The 22,642-nt window shown below is 38.9% G+C and overlaps 1 protein-coding gene across 4 annotated transcripts in view; it reads right to left on the bottom strand.

Annotated features, from left to right (window-relative positions):
- The window catches only part of GRIK2 (glutamate ionotropic receptor kainate type subunit 2), a 598,580-nt gene that overhangs the window by 391,168 nt on the left and 184,770 nt on the right, over positions 1–22,642 (bottom strand). For all 4 annotated transcript variants that reach the window (XM_030556012.1, XM_030556013.1, XM_030556010.1 and 1 more), the window contains one exon: positions 17,695–17,952. In XM_030556012.1, the coding sequence (XP_030411872.1) occupies positions 17,695–17,952 (258 nt within the window). The remainder of the gene's footprint in view (positions 1–17,694; positions 17,953–22,642) is intronic.

Raw genomic sequence — 22,642 nt, 5'->3', positions numbered from 1 at the left:
GCAAATGTGCTGTCTCCTGCTGTTTGATGCATACTGTGTTCAGGAAAACAGGACTTTTATGTATTTTATTTACTATCTTGAGTAGCTGGTACAAAACTACAAGATAGTTAAGTCCCAAGCAGACTGCGAAGAGCTACAAAAGGATCTCACAAAACTGGGTGAATGGGCAACAAAAAGGCAGATGAAATTCATTGTTGATAAATGCCAAGTAATGCACATTGTAAAACATAATCCCAACTATACATATAAAATGATGGCGTCTAAATTAGCTGTTACTACTCCTAGACTAGACTTAGACTTTAAGGTCAGAAGGGACCATCATAATCATCTAGTCCAGGGATCGGCAACCTTTCAGAAGTGGTGTGCCGAGTCTTCATTTATTCACTGTAATTTAAGGTTTTGCGTGTCGGTAATACATTTTAAAATTTTTAGAAGGCATCTTTCAATAAGTCTATAATATATAATTAAACTATTGTTGTATGTACAGTAAATAAGGTTTTTAAAATGTTTAAGAAGCTTCATTTAAAATTAAATTAAAATTCAGAGCCCCCCGGACCAGTGGCCAGGACCCGGGCAGTGTGAGTGCCACTGTAAATCAGCTCATGCGCCACCTTCGGCATGCGTACCATAGGTTGCCTACCCCTGATCTAGTCTGACCTCCTGCACAATGCAGGCCATAGAATCTCCCCCACCTACTCCTGTAATAATCCCCTAACCTATGTCTGAGCTATTGAAGTCCTCAAATCAGGGTTTAAAGACTTCAAGTTGCAGAAAATCCTCCAGCAAGTGACAACCTGTGCCCCACACTGCAGATGAAGGCTAAAAAACCCCAGGGCCTCTGCCAATCTGCTCTGGAGGAAAATTCCTTCCCGACTCCAAATATGGCAATCAGTTAAATCCTGAACATGCGGGCAAGACTCTCCAGCCAGACACCCAGGAACGAATTATCTGTAGTAACTCAGATCCCACCCCATCTAACATCCCTTCACAGGTCATTGAGCATATTTACCTCTAATAGTCAAAGATCAATTAATTACCAAAATTAGGCTATCCCATTATACCATCTCCTCCATAAACTTATCAACTCAAGAAAGAGATCTTGGAGTCATTGTGGATAGTTCTCTGAAAACATCCACTCAATGAGCAGCAGCAGTCAAAAAAGCAAACAGAACGTTGAGAATCATTAAGAAAGGGATAGATGATAAGACAGAAAATATCATATTGCCTCTATATAAGTCTATGGCACGGCCATATCTTGAATACTGCATGCAGATGTGGTTGCCCCATCTCAAAAAAGATATACTGGAACTGGAAAAGGTTCAGAAAAGAGCAACAAAAATTATTAGGGGTATGGAATGGCTTCCATACGAGGAGGGATTAATAAGATGGGGACTTTTCAGCTTGAAAAGAGATGACTAAGGTGGAATATGATAGAGGTCTATAAAATCATGACTCAGGTGGAGAACATAAATAAGGAGGTGTTATTAAATCCCTCTCAAAACAAGAACTAGGGGTCACCAAATGAAATTAATAGGCAGGAGGTTTAAAACAAACAAAAGGAAGCATTTTTTCACACTACACACAGTCAACCTGTGGAACTCCTTGCCAAAGGGTCTTATGAAGGCCAAGACCATAACAGGGTTCAAAAAAAGAACTAGATAAATTCATGGAGGATAAGTACATCAATGGCCATTAGCCAGAATGGGCAGGGATGGCATCTCTAGTGTCTGTTTGCCAAAAGCTGGGAATGGGTGACAGGGAATATCCACGATGATTACCTGTTCTGTTCATTCCCTCTGTGGCACCTGGCATTGGCCACTGTTGGAAGGCAGGATACTGGGCTAGATGGACCTTTGGTTTGACGCAGTATGGCAATTCTTATGTTCTTATTTTCCTTGTAAAGAACCAGGATTGCATCAAAGAAATACCTGACTCCATCAACAATTTGTCTCCCTAACAGAAATCCACAAGATCCCAAATATTGGCTAAGCACTCGGTTCAAAAGGGGCAACAATACAAAACAGTTAGCACTGAATTACCCTGAACTACCCTCTCCTGATTGGTTGTGATTCCCTCAAGATAGGAAATTAATCAGTTGGTGGAGCAGTATGAGGAAAGTACAGCATAAGAATTGGTAATGTATATACATGCTATGGATAAATATATGACTTGTGGTTCCACAGTTGTCAGCACAGCATCTTTAATAAATACTAATCCCACCTTAACCATTTTTAATGAAAAATTAAGGCTATGACACAAACCAACAAACTGCAGACATTTTAGAGTTCAGACTGTTTGTTTTTTCTCAGTGGTTCAAGTTAAGAATGGAAACCCAGCTTTACATTTTCATTTGATAGTTTCTGCTAGTTTATTTCAGTTGGATACTAATCTTGGAGTCATAAATTCCAAGGGCTGATCATCTACTCTGACCTCCTGTATTACACAGGCCATAGAACTTTCCCAGAATATTCTCCTTCACTTCCTGTCCTAAATTGCCATATGATGTTGCTCCCGTGTGTGCTATTAAACAGCTGTCAAGATTGCAGTTCAGTGGTTCAGGAAAAGATTCCCATAAATAAATAAAGGTAAAGTATTCATAGATTCTTTTGGAAAACAGCTGCCTTATAAATGTAAAATATAATATTAGAAGATGATCAATGGAAAAATTACAACTACCCAACTCAGAAATGGTAAAACATTGACAGCTACTTCCTTTCAAAGGAATTCAGAAGGAAATTTTTCATTGTCTCCTGAAAAAGCACCATCAGTGGTATTTATAAAGCTCAACTGAATTATGAAGGCCACAAAACATGTTCCAGTGAACTAAACGGTTCACTTTGGTAGTCCACTGGGCCATAAGCTACAATAAATATTTGTTCATCCCTGTTCAGACTTATAAAATAAATCCATGCTGGCACTAATTCAACAGTTTTCAGCTTGTAAGGCTCCCTGGGGAATGACTTTGAAGAGCAAAAATCTTTCACTAGCAGGAGCTGCTATCTCTTGCTTAGGATTTCAAGGATTCATCACTTTGTGGAAAATGAACAGTACAGAGAATTGAAGCTAAATCTGAAGGAGTAGCGCTCACTACAGTTACCCTACAGCTCCTACTACAAAGAAATGTTTCACAAAAGAACGATAATACAGTACTTAGTATCCATTTACGCATTGTTTTTATGTGTACATAACAGCCCAGACTTGCCAGCTGCTGAGCAACATCAACTCTCACTAAGATTTTAATGAGAATTCAGGTTGTTCAGTGTTTCTCAGATTTGGGTCAAATTTAGAAAGAAAACATGCTTGTGCTCATACAAAGTGAAGGCTGAAACTCATGCCTGAAAATTGTGTCTAGGGATTTCATTGGTATGATTAGACAGGCTATAGGAGAGGAGGGATAGCTCAGTAGTTTGAGCATTGGCCTGCTAAACCCAGGGTTGTGAGTTCAATCCTTGAGGGGGCCACCTAGGGATCAAGGGCAAAAATTGGTCCTGTTAGTGAAGTCAGGGGGCTGGATACAATGTCCTTTCAAGGTCCCTTCCAGTTCTAGGAGATTGGCATATCTCCAATTATTATTATACAGTAGAGCCTTTTTAACATAACAATTTTTGGATCCCAACTACTAGGCTACAAAAAAGCTCTAATATTTATGTGATGCAACATTTAGATTAAGCAGAGCAGAGGATGAGGGCTGCTTATAGAGCTGCAAGGAAAAGCTTGCACATGGATATCTTTCCAGGTAGCATAATTTTCATTTTCCTAAGGAATACAATTCATGAAAGGAATCCTCAGAACAAAGTATATAATTTATCTGGTGCAAAATACCATGTATTTTTCATAACTTCCACCCATTCCCACACCCCAGTGATAATCTATATGCAGCTTTTGGAGAACATTGTCTTCTAATCATTTCAGTTTTCTTAGGTCTTTTCCTTTTCTGATTAAATACTTGTGTTGTGGCCCATGATTTGGGTACCAACCTCTGATACACTTTAAAGTCCTGCCAAAGCTCATATAGAAATTACCTCGCCTTATGTTCTTTTACAAATGTTGTGGTTTGCTTTGCCTTCTGCTGTACTATCAATGCTTGAAGTCTGGTTTTCTAGGACCAGTGATAGCACATGCTGCCTTTAAGGCTTTCAGCTTTATAATTCCCTCTCTCTATCTAGGGTCCAAGAGAGACCTAGTTTGGAGAATTTAAGAGCACAGTTTTTTGTACAGGCAAGCTTCTGGGTGTACATCCCTCTGGAATTCCAAGGCATGCATGAGGAACATGCCTCTGGTTTACCACCCATTAGGACGATGCAGCATTTACTATTGTCTGCTACAATCCACTTCTTCCTCATCCTCACTCTCCTCCTTTGGGCTGATTTATGCCTGCAAGAAAGGGGCAGTTCCTGCAATTGCATCCAGCTGCTATACTTAAGGATAATTCCTCTCCACCCTTCCTTTCCATCCCCCACCTCATGCACATGTACAAGGCCTAAACAGGCCTTAAGTACAAAAAATAAAATATAGGTATTCAAGACTAGGAAGAAAGTTATTTTTGTAAAGTTGCACTAGCTCAGAAGATCCCCAACCCAACACATTTCAGTTTATTAATAGACTTTATTATAGTATCTCGTACAAATAAATGAAATGGGCAGGCAGGTGGTGCAATGACACACCTTTGCCTTTGAGGCCAGCAGTGGAAAGGGAGGGAAAACTATAAAACTGAGAATTTTGTCCCATCTGAAGCATTTTCAGGAATGAATGCCCTATGTTTCAAAGCAAGTTGCATGCAGCCATTTTCAGCAAATACATTTCCCAGTGTGGGGCCTTCTATTAGGTGAGGAATAAAAGAAGGAAATTGGAGTAGAGCAACAAAACAGTTGATTATTTTATCATTTTGAATTATATCTTTGTGCTGACTAATTCCAAACTTCAGCCTTGAGCATTTCAATAGAACTGACTTACAATATAACCACACAGAATACATCCCTGCAGATGAAATTCTGACCACTTATTTTATTGGTATTGCAGGATCCCACTATGATGAAAGGAAAATAATTTGGGTAGACAAGCTATTGAAATAGCTTTACAGCAGCATGGAAGTGAAATAGTTGTTGTATTTGGGGGCTCCCACTGGCCACAATTCGCCACTCCCGGCTAATGGGGGCTGCGGGAAGCAGTAGCCTGCACATCCATAGGCCCATGCTGCTTCCCACAGCCCCCATTGGCCTGGAGTGGCGAACTGCAGCCAGTGAGATCTGCAATCAGCCAAACCTTCAGAAGCAGCAGGTAAACAAGCCGGCCTGGCTCACCAAAATGCTTACCCTGGCAGGCCACGTGTCAAAGGTTGCCAATCTCTGATCTATCCCTTTCCTAATAATTCCCAGCATTCTGTTTGCTTTTTTGACTGCTGCTGCACATTGAGTGGATTTTTCAGTGACATATCCACAATGACTCCAAGATCCCTTTCTTGAGTGATAACAGTTAATTTAGACTGCATCATTTTATATGTGTAGTTGGGATTATGTTTTCCAATGTGCATTACTTTGCATTTATCAACACTGAATTTCATCTGCCATTTTGTTGTCCAGTCACCCAGTTTTGAGAGATCCTTTTGTAGCTCTTCACAGTCTGCCCGGGACTTAACTATCTTGAGTAGTTTTGTATCATCTTCAAATTTTGCCATCTCACTGTTTACCCCTTTTTCCAGATCATTTATGAATATGTTGAATAGAGCTGGGCCCAGTACAGACCCCTGGGGGACATCAATATTTACCTCTCTCTATTCTGAAAACTGACCATTTATTCTTACTCTTATATAAATTATGTTTATCTATGTGTCTGACAATTCTGTTCTTTACTATAGTTTCCACCAGTTTGCCTGGTACTGAAGTCAGGCTTACTGGTCTGTAAATGCCGGGGTCACCTTCGGAGCCCCTTTTAAAATTTGGTGTCACCTTAGCTATTCTCCAGTCATTTGGTATAGAAGATGATTTAAATGATAGGTTACAAGTGACAGTAGTCCTGCAAACTGGAAGTTTAACATAAAAAATATTTTATTGTGCCACTGAAACTTTTACGTGAGTAATCTGCCACTGAGATAGATGATCCTGTGAGATACAGGTCTGTCGCATCTTACGTGCATTTAACATGCGCAATTTCAGCTTTACGTGGTTGGCAAAAACAGCAGCAAAAAAGAGAAAAATAACAATTTTAATATTGTACCTGTAGTGTGGGAGATTCCGCCTGCCATTACACTCAATATAATTTTGACTATACGCGATTTCTGCTTTACATGCTGACTGCGGAAAGTAACCCCAGTGTAAGATGCAACAGACCTGTACTTTAAAAAACTCTACTTCCAGTCTCTGTTTGTGTGTTTTTGAAAGGTTTAACTGTTGCCCTAACTAACTTATTGATAAAGATCTATACATCTTAAAATTCTGGTTAACATTTAAAAAGGATTTTAAACTAAACAAATGAGCAATCTTCTATGTATCAATGGGAAACTTGTTTTGCTTAATTGCAAGCATACTTGAATATCTTGAATTCCAAACTTTGATTTAATAACAGGAGTACTTGTGGCACCTTAGAGACTAACACATTTATTTGAGCATAAGCTTTCATGGGCTACAGCCCACTTCGTTGGATGCATAGACTGGAACATATAGCAAGAAGATATTTATATATACTGAGAACATGAAAAGGTGGAAAAAGCCATACCAACTGTAAGAGGCCAATCAATTGAGATGAGCTATCATCAGCAAGAGAAAAAAAACTTTTGAAGTGATAATCGAGATGACCCATAGAAGGTGTGAGGATACTTAACATGGGGAAATAGATTCAATTAGTGTAATGGCCCAATCTTTCCCAGTCTCTGTTCAAACCTAAGTTAATTGTATCTAATTTGCATATTAATTCAAGTTCAGCAGTCTCTCTTTGGAGTCTGTTTTTGAAGTTTTTTTGTTGTAAAATTGCCGCCTTCAAGTCTGTCCCTGAGTGGTTAGAGAGGTTGAAGTGTTCTCCCACTGGTTTTTGAATGTTATGATTCCCGATGTCAGATTTGTGTCCATTTATTCTTTTGTGTACAGACTGTCCGGTTTGGCCAATGTACACGGCAGAAGGGCATTGCTGGCACATGATGGCATATATCACGTTGTTAGACGTGCAGGTGAACGAGCCCCTGATGGTGTGGCTGATGTGATTAGGTCCTATGATGGTGTCACTTGAATAGATATGTGGACAGAGTTGTCATCGGGCTTTGTTGCAAGGATAGGTTCCTGGGTTAGTGTTTATGTTGTATGGCGTGCGGTTGCTGGTGAGTATTTGCTTCAGATTGGGAGGCTGTCTGTAAGCGAGGACTGGTCTGTCTCCCAAGATCTGTGAGAGTGAGGGATCATCTTTCAGGATAGGTTGTAGATCTTTGATGATGCACTGGAGAGGTTTTAGTTTGATTTGGACTCTGAAGATCAGATTTTCAAAAGTGCACAGCACCAGCAGCTCCCATTACTCTCAATCTGGGGACAGTGTGGGTGCTGAGCACTGTTGAAAATCTGACCATTAGATTCAGTGTACAAGGTTGTGAGAAAACAGAGCAGAAAGGAGGCACAGGGACTATAATTAAAGGGAAAATTAAATATGATCTGTAAATGTTATGGCTCAACAACCCATTTATTCCAGCCTAGATCTAAAGTTCGTTCTCCTATCCCAGGGACATACCCTGTAACTTGAAGGAAAATATTTCCTTTTTAAAACTGAACCATTCAGTGTGTGTGTATGTTGTGGGGGGGAGTACTTAAAATTACATTTTGGAATGCACACTAGTGCTGAGACCTCTGTGATACCAAGGGAGGAGAATTGTTTTATGGTTAAGCCACTGGACCAGGACTCAGGAGATCTGGATTTAAATCCTGGCTCTATCACAGACTTCGTCCATGATGTTCTGCAAGTCACTTAATCTCTCTGTTCCTTCTTTCCACACAACTTAATGTCAAACTCCAATCCCGCTTTGTGTTCCTTCATTTCAACACAGCCATAGTGAATTGTAGTGTAATATAACTAGCTGCCATATTTTTTCTTAAATGTATAAGGGCTGAATTTTAGTCTCCATGCCAAACCAAAGTATATATATGCACTCCTGTCTTGTGTTTGGGTTCCAATAGCCATTCCCTACTCCTTCCATTATTAGCATCAACTCTGATCCAAAGCCACGGCTCTTCAGCACTGAAAAAGCCCACATGCAACACAGTCCCCTGAGAGGGTATCAATCCACCGTGCTGGGTTATAGCAATTCTGACTTTTCTACATTTTCTATACCCCCACATAAAGCAACCACACTGGTCTAGCTTTAAAGTGTCTCTGATCATGGAGCAGGGGCAAGTTTGGTCTTGAAGCATGAGCCATATTGTAAAGCCCTCCCCTCCCCCCAGAGGAACCACAATTGTTAAAAATGTCCAGTTTTAACTATGTAGGGGGTGAAAAGGCAACCAAAAATTAACTCAACAATCTTCTTACCAATAATGTCAAACAATAAATCCTGTGTAGTAAGATGAGAAACAAGATAACAATATATACAATTCTTAATGTTTTTTCCAGACAGGTTCTCTGTCAGTTTATGTATCACTTAGCTGAACATGTGGCTTTGAATATATCATCATAGCACAGGCTTTGAAGGTATTTTTTTTTAAGTTCGGTGGTTGCCAACTGAAATATGTTACGAAAACTTCTGCCTAAACTGCTAAATACAGAAGAGGACAATGACAACTAAAGTTACTCTGCATTTCAAGGAGAAAGTCTCAGGCACAGAATTTAATTGAGAAAATTATGTTCTACAATATGGCTGACAAACATGAGAGGGACAGATTAATGAAGGCATGGAGAAAAAAGCATGATCTGCTATGGTACGGGGAGGAAGTCAACTCTTTCAGCAGCTCAGCTTTCAGAATCAAGCTCAAAGGAAGGAGCAAATAAAGCCAACCTTTACTGTAAGAGGAAAAGAGGCAGCAGTACTGTACCAGTCAAAACTTTAGGATGCTTACAGGAAATAAATACCTACTAGAAATTCCAGTAGACCTAGCTGGACATGTGACATTGAAATTTTTCAACTGGAATTTTCACTAGAGTAATAGGAATATTGGCTAACCAAATTTATTTTGGGAGACCAAAACAGTGACATTTTTGTTGCAAAAGATGACAGAAGAAGAAAAGAATTATTCTAAAAATGAAGCTAAAAAGATTAAGATGGGAACATTTGATCTGAGACTGTGCAGTAAAGAACAGTGATTCACACAGTACTAGACATTTTAATCATATTTAAAACCTTTAAAACTAGAGGACAAACTTATGATACTGAAATGTACGTGAAAAATACAGGTAGTATAGTTAATTGTAAATGGTTTAAATTTATGATGAACTCAGGATGTTATAGTTAGAGCTATAGCTCTTTTCTCCTTCTTATTTTATTTGTCTTTTGTCTTTGTTTATCTGTTTTGAATCAGTAACAAAATTTCAATTTGGCACTTATAGGATTCTGTATACTAGAAAGTAGGCTTGTTCGAAGAACCAATTCTAAGTAGTCAATATTCCACAAGACTTAAAAATCCTTAAGTGTGTGTGTTTTCCTCTGAGTGGCACAGTACAATTTAAATTGCCATCTGGAGTAAATTCATTTAATGATCCAATATTTTCTGGAAATATTGGCCCCCATCCTGTTCTCATTGAAGTCAATGGCAAAACTCCATCAAGACCATTATATTTTTAAAATAATTTAAAAAAAAACTTGTATTCTGGTCTTTTTCTGAAAAGAAAATTTGAGTCATGATCAAATAGGGCCCGATTTGACTCAGACTGAAATCAGAGAAGTGCTTTGACTCATGTATGGTATGGGCCTAAGTTGATGTAGTTTTTTTGCTTTTTTCAAATAGCCCATTACTTTTCAGTTCTAAAAAAATAATCACAAAGAAGCTTTATAGTGGTCAAAAAAGAATAATTAAACATAACCAAAAAAGTCTTTCCCATACTATAAGGACTCAATTGTTAATCTAAAAAGATAAATAATTCTTACTATATAACCATCAAAAGTAAAATTATGACTACACAAGATACTCTCTCTGGTTGGTGTTTGTTTTTTTTTTTCATTTTGACATCAGGAAAAATGCTTTTAAGCTTTACTGGGCAACTGGTCCAATAACCTTCTTGGAAACAAATACATCAAACTATGTAATCAACTATATACAAATACAGTAATTAAGTTTAGCACATAATTGCTAATTGTATTTGCACTTGGAATTATTGCACACAGCACTTGAAATACTCTGTATTTAGAAGGTACTGCATAATATGTAATCAGCCTGAATCCACATTCTCTGACCCTCTAAAAATAGTTCAAAATTATTATTTAGTAATAATGAGTATTACAGTTCATTCAAAAGCCATATTTATCTAGAAGGGGGGAAATACCTGTGTCCTCAGATGATAATGTCAAAAATATTATGCCTTTAGATACTCATCCATTCCATTTTAAAAGTCAGAATGACTACATTTTGTCTTTCAAGAAATCTAGAGCAACAATGGATCGTCTAGCTTATCACACAGTGCTAATCTCCTCCACTCTATTATAAGTCACACAAAGCAAAACAACTCTTTAAAAAGTCTGCACAACATTACTAATTTAGACCTGATCCTCTCAGTGAAGTTCCTTGTTTCAGATTCTGCATGTGTCTCCGTTGTGGAACTTGCAGTGAGGATTCCACAGGAGGAATGAGTGGGAAATATGTCATGAGAGCCATGCTGCGGAAAAAGACAGAGTGCTGCTCAGCGGAGCTGAGAATTTGATTCTAAATTAGGAGGGCTGAACAAAAGATTTATGTCGATACTTTAAAAAATAAACTTTTGACAAACTTTTATTTCCCAGGGCAGGGCTTTTCACATTTTCCTCCTCATTCTAAACTTAGTTTCTTTATTGTAAAATAGTAACGAGAAACAAGACTTTTCACAGTCACAACCTCATTCTCATCTTACGTACACCAGGTTAAGACTCTGATTCAAGAAACCATTCAAGCAGCTGCTTATGAGAGAGGAAGGATAGTCCAGTGGCCAGGCCAGTAATCTAGGACTTAGCTCAATTCCCTGTTCCACCACAGACTTCCTGTTTGACCTCAGGTGAGTCACTTAGCCTCTTCCTGTGTAAAATAGGGACCTCCCAGGCGGTGGTGTGAGGATTGTGAAGTGCTTTAAGATGTACTGATAAAAAAGCACAACAAAAAAGAGTTAGGTATTATTAATATTAACTCCCAATTATGTAAGCATGTGATCATGTGCTTTCCCAAATACTAAACTGAGCACTAAGTCAGGGGTAACTCCAGTGAAGTCAAAGGAATAACATCAATTTAAAACAGCTATAAGTGAGATCAGAATCAGGCCCACTAGACCCCAGTGAAGTAGTCTGTAATTGTTTCACTCATCAAAAATTTGATCCTTAATTCTCTATTTATGGACTGTTTCACTCTTTTTCTTTGTTATAACTACAATAACCTACCCTGACCTCAGTCTCTTCTATCTATCCTATGCTCATTATTTAGATTAGATATTTTGCTCATGTTATATTGAGAGAAACAGAAATTCTGAGTAGTCTCTCTTGAGGCCACATGGTTTCTTTGTCCCCCTTCTCTCTCTGAGTTACATGTTCTTTGCATGTCTCAAACCCCATTTCCTGTCTCCAAACAATGTTTACAAGACACATTTAAAGAAACAACATACAGCAACATAGTGTTAACCTCGGTTTCGCTTTCAACAACTACTGAAACACATTCACTTTTTCTGTCTTTTTATCTTTTAGTGGTGAGTGTTTCTTTCCCCCAGTTATTCCTAGACTACTAAATTACCCAAATAAAAAGTTAGAACAAGTGCAAGGGAAGTGCCTTTAATTTATTACAAGTATATGCACAAGACAGTGTTATCTTTGTTTAAAAATTAGCAAACATCAGATTCACTCTCATTAAAAATACCAGCAAAATGACACTTTTTTTCTTCTTTTTAACCCACCTCTAAAATGAGCCCCAGTGTATGAAATATCAAAGACCCCCAACGACAGGTTCATTTCTGAAGACAATTCCATTCCATCTTTCATGTTGGTTCATCAAAGACCACAACAAAAGCTAATTAAGAAAAAAACACAGCTCTGGTTTTTATCAAATTGATTTGCATAAGCCATTAGTTGCCTTTGCACTATGTAATTGAATGGTATTAGCAACTAATGGTTTATGTAAATCAGGAATCAAGATAGTGCTTTAAGAGTTAAGCTTGTCAGCCTGCTTCACAGCTCTTGTACCCCTGAAGTTCTCTCTAGGACTGATTTGATGTGTTTTCTCCTGCTCAGAGACCGTTATCTCACGTAGTTGAATTTTTGAGAACTAAGAAGAAAGCTCTGGGTCGCTTTGTTCTCTGTGGAGCTATTAGAACTCAAGGGAAAGCCAGCAGGTGTGCATGCCTGCCATTCTTTCCCTTCTTTCTGAAAGCCATCAGACTGCAACAAATCCATAAGCCTAAAGGGGACTTAATTAAAACCAATGGATAATTTACACATGTCTAACTAACGAGAGGATCATAAATTACGAAAAATACACTCTGTCATATCCTGCCAACAATTTTTATGCAAAGCTCTCATTGAATCAGATATGAACCATAGTATGACACAGTCAAGGTTTATAAACCTGTATCAGGACAGCTAGAGAGTTCTAGTGCCAGTTTTCATCAATTTAACAGATGGGCCACATCAAGGAGCCACAAGAAAACTGTACTGAGGAACTACAGAGGAAAGTAGGGGCCCAAGTGCCACCTAGCATCCAAGCAATCAGATACAGAAACATACAGCAATCCTTAAACTTGTTTCTTCCCTGAGTATTTTCTCTCCCTCCCATTCCCATGGCTTGATCCATACAATTCTCCCTAAGCAGAAGGCTTTAATATAAAATTAAAAGGATTGAAATCACTCATTTAATCTTCATCCATCTCATTTCTTCCTCCATAACATTTAAAAGATCGGACCCTTTCTCTGTATCCTACAACAAAATTCCCATCCATGTGATGATCTCTCATCCATTCCAAGATCTTCTATCTTCATTACTGCAATGTCATTCTCTCTGGCATCCACCTCATCTCTCTCTGACTGATACAAAACATGGTTGCTATAACTTTCTTCTTATCCTATTAATCTCATTACATCATCCCCTCCTTTGAATCTTTTCACTGGCTCCCCTTCTCCATTACATGTAACTTGGGTGACCAGATGTCCTGATTTTATAGGGACAGTTGCGATTTGGGGGTCTTTCTTCTATAGGCTCCTATTACCCCCCAGCCCCTGTCCCAATTTTTCATACTTGCTGTCTGGTCACTCTATACGTAACTCAGCCTTTTAGCATTTCTGTCCAAGCCTGCATATCTTCTCTCCTACCTCTTTATCTAAACTTGCCCCTTCTCATGTAGTAGACCCTGCCATCCCCACCACTGACACCCCCTTGGTCTCCTTCTTCCACAAGCATCTCTATGCCTTTTTCCATGCCACACCAATGCATGGAATACCCTCCCTTCTATAATCTGCCCAGCTACAATCTTCTACTCATTAAGAGCTCATGCCTGAAAGATGCAGAGCACTCTAGCCCAGACCCAGCAATGCACTTTAAAGGGGCTTAAGTGAATGCTTAATTGTTCTCTAATATCAGAGCCAGAACTCTCAGCACTTTGCAAGATAAAGCCCTTAGGTTTTAGCTGAAAATTAATGTCTTCATAATAATGAAGTGAGCCAAGAATAATTCACTACCTTCGATCTTTATCTTCCCTATTTTTGTATATTCAACTCTCACCCCAACTGTACCACTATGGTGTGTAGATATCTGAAATGAATATCCCACCATACTGCTTATCCTCCTCACTTGTTACACACCACACTGTTGGAGCTAGCATGGGTCCTAACTGGCATGAGGAGGAGTGGCAGTGACTGACAGCACCCTCTCTTCACACCTCAGCAGCTTTGCATGTGGACAGAGCTTGAGAGACCTTAATTCCCACCCTCATAATCTGATTGGCCCATTTGTGGGCCAGGGGTCATTTCACTGGCTCCATAACACCCCCTTCACGTGCACACACACACACACACACACACACACACACACACACGCACACAGAAGAAAGAAATTTGCTACACCTGGACATTGGCCACCATTCATGTGTCTACTTTATTTGCCTCCGTGCCTCTTCTTTTTTCCCCTCTAACCCAGCCTTCCCTTGGATTGTTTCTTTGTTGTTTTTCTCATTGCTAGATTTCTCTTTTTTCTCAGAGATTTGCCCAATGACCTTTTAAGAAAGTTCTTTCCAACTTTGCAAATTGGTAGCCACAGGTATCTGAATTTTGCCTGCCACAGAGAACATGGGACAGGGCTAGGGACAGAGTATTGCAGTTCTGATATTTGTTTGGCAGGTGTCTAACGCAGGTTAACTGAGGCAGTGGTGAGGCAGCGTTGCATTGACAGACATGGGCACTGGCTGGACTGGTTTCAATGTTTGATGCAGAAAGAGGCACACCTTGATTAAGCCCACACCCATCACATGAGGAAAGGGCAGGGGCGATCTAATTCCTGGCAGGGATTTTATAGGAGTCGGGTAGGGCTAGCCTCACCTTAGCAATTGCTCTGCCTTTATGGCCATTTGTTTTGGGCACCACAGTATATAGTCTGCATTGGGAAGATCCACTGAACTTCTCCTCCCTCTCCCTGACCCTCCCTCTCCCAACATCCTGGCTTTATTTGGAGATTTATCCTTTGAAAACTCTTGAAATCTTTTTACATATATTCTCCCCAACTGCCTCCACCCTTTTTTCTTAATAAGACTCCTCATTTCCAGCAGTTTTCATGTAAATAGAGGTAATAGATTTACATTTATGTAGTCCTATCAAAAAATAATAAATGAACCATCCATTTTAACATGAAAAATATGATGCTGCCGAACTGCTAGAGCATATTATTGCTATTCCCATGAAAAGTGTCCATTTAGGAAATGTCCATTTAGAAGGAGAAAATCCATTAGTAGAGGACTATATCATGAAAGTGAGTAGGCATTACTGGCTATCAATCCTAAATAGCTCTTAGAGAGAGGTGAAGGGGAAGGAGTAAACACAGAGAAACAAAGGAAGGGAAGTAAGAGTGCACATGTGTATCCTGCCTATGTTCAGAGATTGAGAGGTATCTACAAGAACACAAATTCTAATTTTGTTTTTATTTCCTTCATTCATTTCAATGGATTTGAAATTAACCAAAATCCTTCATGGTCAAAGGATCATTATGATACTGAATCTTCCAGTGTCAGTTTAAACGGTCACTGGAGGTTTCAGCCCCAGCCTCCACCATTCAATTTTTACATTAGAAGTACCTATGAATTGACCTGAGCCCTTCTTAATCAAGATTAATTACCTTCTTTAACAAATGTTTTTTTAAACCTGTTTACAGCCTAGCTTTAAGTTTTAAAGTCCAGTTTTTAAGACAGTTTCTTTTAGCAAAAAGTTACTCCTATAAGCACTTCAAAAGCAGAAGATGCTGTGGACTTCCCAGCAGCATGCCCTTGGATTTAAAGTCTTTGAAGTATCCGAGGGAGCTGCTTTCAGCAAAGAGACATTGACAGTTTTTTAAAGTGTAGACTTTAAATTTATGCACAGTCAAACCAATGAAAAGATTAAAAGTTTACTTTTTACAACTACTGGTTTCTTTTTGGCATGAGCAGCTTTGCAAGGCAGAGGTACTGGGACTGAACGTTCTCAGCTGACATTGTGAAGGTTCATGGGATCTTTAGAAATTGATTCAAAAATCATTTTAATACCCATACTAGTTTCCCCTTCATAGTTATTTTAAAAGGAGCCTAACCACATAGCAAAAAATATGTAAATGAACTCAGATTAACTTTTCCTATAGATATTTAAAATAAGCATTTTGTAAGCAAAATGCTGTATGTATATTACACAGCAGATGTAAGACAATCTTCATCCTCATTTCTCTTGCATGTCCAAGCTGTGTCAGTATCTCTCAACTATAAAATCACCATACAAAATTCTTTACAAGAGTATTAGAATTGGACAAGATATTTTCAATGACATTTTTTCCAGTGGAAAATGCCAATCCATGGAAACCAAAACATTTTTTGGGAAAGTCAGTTTTGACAATTTTTTTTACTCAAAAATATTTTGATAAAAAAGTATTGAAATTGTCAAAATGTATCAACAATTCAGAAAATCTGAGACAAAACTGATTACTCAGCCATAAAGCTAGCATACCGCACTTGAGAACTGGTTACCTTCCATCACCCCCAACAGCTATCTCCTCCCCTCAAAAACCCCCACTTACTAGATGAGACCTAAAATAAGAAGGAAGTTCCCATGGTTTGTTTTGAGGATAATGATTCCTGTCAGAGCAGCCTGGAGGATGTGGAGGGCTATAACAAGGCAAGCTATCAGGAATTCCCCATTGAAGGTATGAAGTTTGATGTTATCAAATCTGAATCAGTAAATCTGAATTTAGCTGTAAAAAGGAGCATTCAAGGTTCATTTGCTTTCAGATCCTAGAAGACAAGTTGCAAGGTTTCTTTTGCAAATCTTAGAGACTGCAGGCTTTACACAGCCCTATCCACAATTGAAACCAAAATAGTCATTGTGGTATGTTTCCTACCTAGCTGAAATCAGTGAGCAGGGTTGGGATTCATCAGGCACTCATGTGTATCATGTAGCAGCACCCCTTTCAAGCTCCCTTCCTTGTCTTCCGAACCTAAACTTGTATTTTTTTTTTAAAAAACCAGCCTCTAGATATTGATTGCAGAGACAGATTTGAAAACATGGACCAAGCGTAACTGATGCAGTGATGTCAGCAGAATGTGAGACAATAGTTGAAAGAGATATGAACTGGGACTAACTCAGATGTCCTATGATAACAATGTCAACATTTAAAAGATTAACTATTTCACTACTCAAAACACATAAAAAAAGGAGAGGGAGGATTATGTTAAGGAGAGCTACACAAACTACTATTTTTCACTTTGGTACCACCAGGATCTTTAGATGCTTATCTGAACAATATAAGATTTCAGCTTAGGAGAGTTCTTGCTCATTTCCCAGACACTTAATCAAGAAGAAGGAGTCAATCCAAGATGCCATGCAGAGCCTGAGGGGCATCTGAGATTTCCCAAAGATCAGCCAAACTCAAGAAATACAATAGGGCATCTGACCTTCCACCTCACACATGCCACCTTCCCTGCACACTTCCCTCAGGCAATCTGACCCCTGCAAGAAAGTCTGTTTTCATGATATTTTCAGCCCAATTTCTTAACCAAAGATGTTTGGGACAGGTTTGGATAAATATCCGGATCTTTAGATGCTTATCTGAACAATATAAGATGTACCTATTACTTTCAGATTCATATATAAATAAAAAGGTGTATGTATACTTGTGCATATGAACTATGCACATGCAATAATATAGTTGAGCATATAAAACATACACATGCAGCATAAATGTATGCAAAACTATGTTACACATTACACATCATTTTAGACAGAATTACCTGTGCTTCAGTTAAAACTACTACTGATCATTTAAAAGGAAAAAATATATAATTAGCAAGCAAAGCACACACATGAATAGATCTGCACATAGTCCCATGGGTTAGCCTTACCAGTGCTGTCATCATAAACAACAGTGACGGTTTTCCACTTGAAAAACTGCACAAGGTCAAGGATGGCACGACTGAGAGAAGAGAAATCTGGGTAGAGGCTGACATAGAATGAGTCCTTGTTGTCAGAAACTTGATGTTTCCAGCGAGTCTGTATATGTGGAACACCCAGGGCGTTGCAGATGGATTGCACGGCATTAGCTGAAGAGCTATGGGAAGGTCCAAAGATGGCTGCCACCCCAAGGGACAGCTGATCACAGGCTGAAGAGGAGACAGAAGTCGGTCAATTATGAGAGGAGAGAATGTACCAGAAAGTATTGTACTATTCCCATTAACTAAATGGCACTTTGTGAAATATAAACTTATTTTCTCAGGGAGCCCCCTTCCTAGTCAATGTTAACACTTCCATTTGCACTGAGAGCTTTCCTTTAAATAATGACCAAGCTGAATTATATCTTCAATTTTTGCTGTGATTTGATAAAGAACCATACTTAGCATGCATACAGCACAAAGCTACATTCAGTTAAAACTCTTGCTAACGTCAACAGAAGTTGCCAAGGCTGAGCTCTGGCACGCCTTTTAGAAAATGGGGGGGGCGGCGGGAATCAAACTCAAATGCAGCTTACAACAGATGTAGGACCATACAGGGCCATATCTTAGTTTAAACCCAAGTTTTAGAAATGAATTTCCTCCCCAATCTACCCAGACTACATCCCCAGAGAACACAATTACTCAGTGGATTTCAAGCTATTCAGACAATATAACATTAAGCAGATACTGACTTTTGCTGAAGAGGACTTTTGGATGTATTGTTTTAAGAGGTATATATTAACTGGCAGAATGCAGGGGGTCAATATTTCTCTTTAAGGAGATTAATGAATACCAATAATTAAAGAATTAAATCAATGTCCATTATAACACACATCCTAACAGAATATTTGAAAATATTGCCATTTTGGCCATGCATCTCTGAAACAGAACAGGTTTGTTCTTTTAAAATAGTATTGAGCAGTTAAGTTATATGGTCCGAAAAAGATCTCTGCCAGGATCAAGGTATTTACATGAGATATGAATATTAATATTGTTACAAAGTCAAAACTTCTGACCACTGATGAAGCAAGCAGTAGAAATATACATATCTCATCACTCTTTTCAATCGTTCTCATGTGTTTAAATGATGGAGATACTACCAAGTTCTTGACTGTGTACTGAAAACTGGGCAAGAACACCCCTGCAGAGCACCAGTGACTTAAATGGGGTTTTACGTAGGCACAGGGACCAACCCACATGGCTGTGAGTGGAGGACTGAGGCCTACATGACTACATTTCACTATAAAACATAACTCAGCATTGCACTCCAATTTCTACTAATATCGCCCTTCCCTCGTGTAGTCCACAAGCTTTATGCAAATGCCAGTAGATGGGATCTATAACAACAGTGATAGCCCATTGAAAAGCCATCTGGTAGCTTTTTTTTTTTGCTTGCTTCTGAGAATTTGAGAATGTGATCGTTTTGCATGTGATTTAATACAGCACTTTTCTATAAGAAGCATACCATTTTTTTAATATATTGAGGGAGATTTGCATTACATTTGCATAATTCTTTATTCAAACATCTTGGGAATATTGTGATCTTCCCTGGGGTTACTCTTCTGTATGGTACCCTTAAAAACTCATTAATCTCTCATCTGCAGTTAACTCCAAGAGGCTGTGTGATTAAGAGGTAAACAGACTATATTTTTGATGCGATGTCTGCTTGCTCACTAATGGGCATAATCATGAACCATGTAACTAGTCAAATGCATAAACCCAGTTGTTAAAAACCTGCTTTTCAGCCATCATACAAAGTACACCATTTTATGCTAACCTTTTTAGCCTTTGATTCCTGACTAAAAGACCTTTCAGCACAAAAGTGGTTGTCAAATATGTGAAAGTACTTTGGATTCATGAAGCCATGAACTACCAGAGCTGAAAGATTTTACACAGAGTTTAATACAGTCTAGTTAACTGCAAATAAAGAGGAAGTCTCTCATTTTGAAGTACAAAGGGGACATATAAATATACCTCCATGGGTCTGTGAATTGCAGCATAAGAATAACAGGATAGAGTGTAAAAGCAGCAAAAAATCCTGTGGCACCTTATAGACTAACAGACGTTTTGGAGCATAGAGTGTGTCTTTGGGCATAGCCCATGTAAGGAACACGAATTACTGTGCTGATCTAGGAAAATAATTAAGACTCAGAAAATTACATTTTCTTTCCTGTTCCCTCCTTGCTTCCTGGTGGAATGAGGGAGCAGAGTATTCCACTATAGACCCTTGTCCAAAGGAAATTATTTCCCAGGCCCCCACCACCTGCTAGTTCAATAGGACTGGCTGGTGAATGGGTAGCCACTCCATGACACCCACTTGTTTTCTGGGAGTGAGGAGGGAGCAGCAACCCCTTTGGGCCTGCTCTAATCTAGTATCTGGAGTGGCAGTTTAGCGAGACTCTGTCAGAGAGGGTCTTGTTCCCCCTGCTCAGCCATGTAAGGCTGGGCCTCACTCTGGCCCATAACATATTTTAAAGGAGGTGTTATATAAAAGGTAAATTTTGCCCTGTACATGCGTTTGGTACAACTTATTTTAGGGCTGTCAACTAATTGCAGTTAACTCATGCAATTAACTCAAAAAAATGAATCATGATTTAAAAAATTAATTGTGATTAATCGCAGTCGTAATTGCATTGTTAAACAATAGAATACCAATTGAAATGTATTTTATATTATTATGCCCCTTCATGCTTCAGCCACCATTTCAAATGCTTCCATGCTTTTTTTTGTACATAATTCTACATTTGTAAGTTCAATTTTCATGATAAAGAGATTGCACTACAGTACTTGTATTAGGTGACTTTAAAATGCTATTTCTTTTGGTTTTTATACAGTGCAAATACTTGTAATCAAAAATAAATATAAAGTGAGCACTATACACTTGTATTTGTGTTGTAATTGAAATCAATATATTTGAAAATGTAGGAAACATCCAGAAATATTAAATAGATGGTATTCTATTATTCTTTAACAGTGTAATTAATCGCGCGATTAATTTCCTCACATCACCCTTCCCAAGAAACCTCTGATAAAATCTGATTAGCTGACCACTACATTTGTGAACTTTCTACCATTCTGACTATGTTGCTAACAATCAAAAACCTATATAATTTCCGCTCTGATGCAGAAAAAAATGCTTTTGCAAAAGAACATGAGCTAACACAAGCTTGAATCAAACACCTGTGTACTTTAGGAATAGAAGACCACAAATAAATCTCAGAACACAGCAGGACTTATCTGTTTTACATTACTATGTACGATACCATACTACAGTGTTACAGTATGTATGAGGGATCACAATAAAAAGATACAGAAAGTACAGCAGCAAGGTCTGAAACTACACAGGATTCACAATCATGGGTGTGGAAGTAGAACAAGAACTGACAGGGATTTGAAGGGGATTTCAATGCAAACAGTCTCTTCTGTGAGCAAGAGTCAGGCTAGCTGTAACCCTAATAACGCGAGATTTGTAGAAGCGAGGATTGTGTGAGGCAAGTGGGAAAGAACTGTGTGAGAAGTTGTTGCGACCCTGTGTTAGATAGGTATGGAATGTAGACTATAGTCTAAATAGAGGTGAGAAAAATAAGATATCAGGATGGCCTATGTACAAACAAAATGCAGCTGTTGCTCATTATTGTATGTAACAAAAGGTATAAATGCTTGCTGTAATTGTTTACCTAGAGAGAGACCTGTTTAGCTCTCTCCCTCCATGCAATTGCTAGAGATAATAAAGTATCTGACTTGCTGCATCCAAAAAGAGAGTGAAAACTCTGTTTTTCTCCAACATGGGAATCAGTTTTAAATAAAAAACAATCCATTTACTTTTAAGCAAACGTCAGAGGCCCTGATACAGCAGTCCATCCCTTAATTTATAAACCCGTGTTTATGTCCCATTGACTTTAATGAGACTTAAGTATGTGCTTAAATGCTTTGCCAAAAAGGAATGAACTTAAAAATGTAATTAAATGCTTGGAATTGAATTGGAGTCCGAGTTCACAGGAAGTCGTCATTGGTTACAAATGACATGCTATCAGAAAATTCAGAACTTTAGATTCTGTACAGTCTAAATCAAAGGGTTTGGTTCAGACTTGTCTCTAATTTTAGCATATCCTGGAAGCAGCAACTGGAATCTCAGTGCAGCATGTGTTTACCCCATTGTGATTCATCTACGGTATACACTGCAACTGAGGAAAAGTTCGCAGCCCAGGTAAACAGACTTGTGTTAGAGGGCTCAAAATAGCAATGTGGACATTGTGGCATCAACAGAGGATTGAGCTAATGCCCAAGTGAGTCTGAGTTCAGGTCACTAGTCTGAGTATCGGCCAATGCTGCAACATCCATGCTGCAGTTGAACCAGGCTGGGAGACTCACTTCCAGTTGTAGTGTAGACATACCTGTAGTGGCCTCAAATAAAGTTTGGTTTGTGGTGTCAGTTGAATCAATTTATAACACTACATACAAAACACGCACTTTAGGTGCACAGGGAAAGCTTGGGCCTGCAGCTTCACATTCTGCTAAATAGGTGCACCAGCTTCTGAGAGACAGAGTGGCACAACAGGCCACAGCATGAAGGTCCTAGTCCTGCGAGGTGCTGAGCACCCTCAACTTTCACTGACTTCACCAAGAGTTGAGCTCCTTGCTGGACTGGGCGCAAAGAGGCCACTCAGTTTCCAAGGTTGCTAGTCTCTGAGGGCATGTCTACACTGCTATTAGACACCCATGTCTGGCCCATGCCAACTGACTGAGGCTCATGTGGTTCAGGCTGTAGAGATGTTTAATTGCACTACAAAATTCCAGGCTCAGGCAGGAACCTGGGCTCTAGGACCCTGGGAGGTGGGAGGTCCCAGAACTTGGGCTACTG

The sequence above is a fragment of the Gopherus evgoodei genome, chromosome 3, assembly GCF_007399415.2.
Source record: "Gopherus evgoodei ecotype Sinaloan lineage chromosome 3, rGopEvg1_v1.p, whole genome shotgun sequence".
NCBI lineage: Eukaryota > Metazoa > Chordata > Testudines > Testudinidae > Gopherus > Gopherus evgoodei.
The sequence above is the reverse complement of the archived record's forward strand: the minus strand, read 5'-3'. Positions and strand labels throughout refer to the sequence as shown.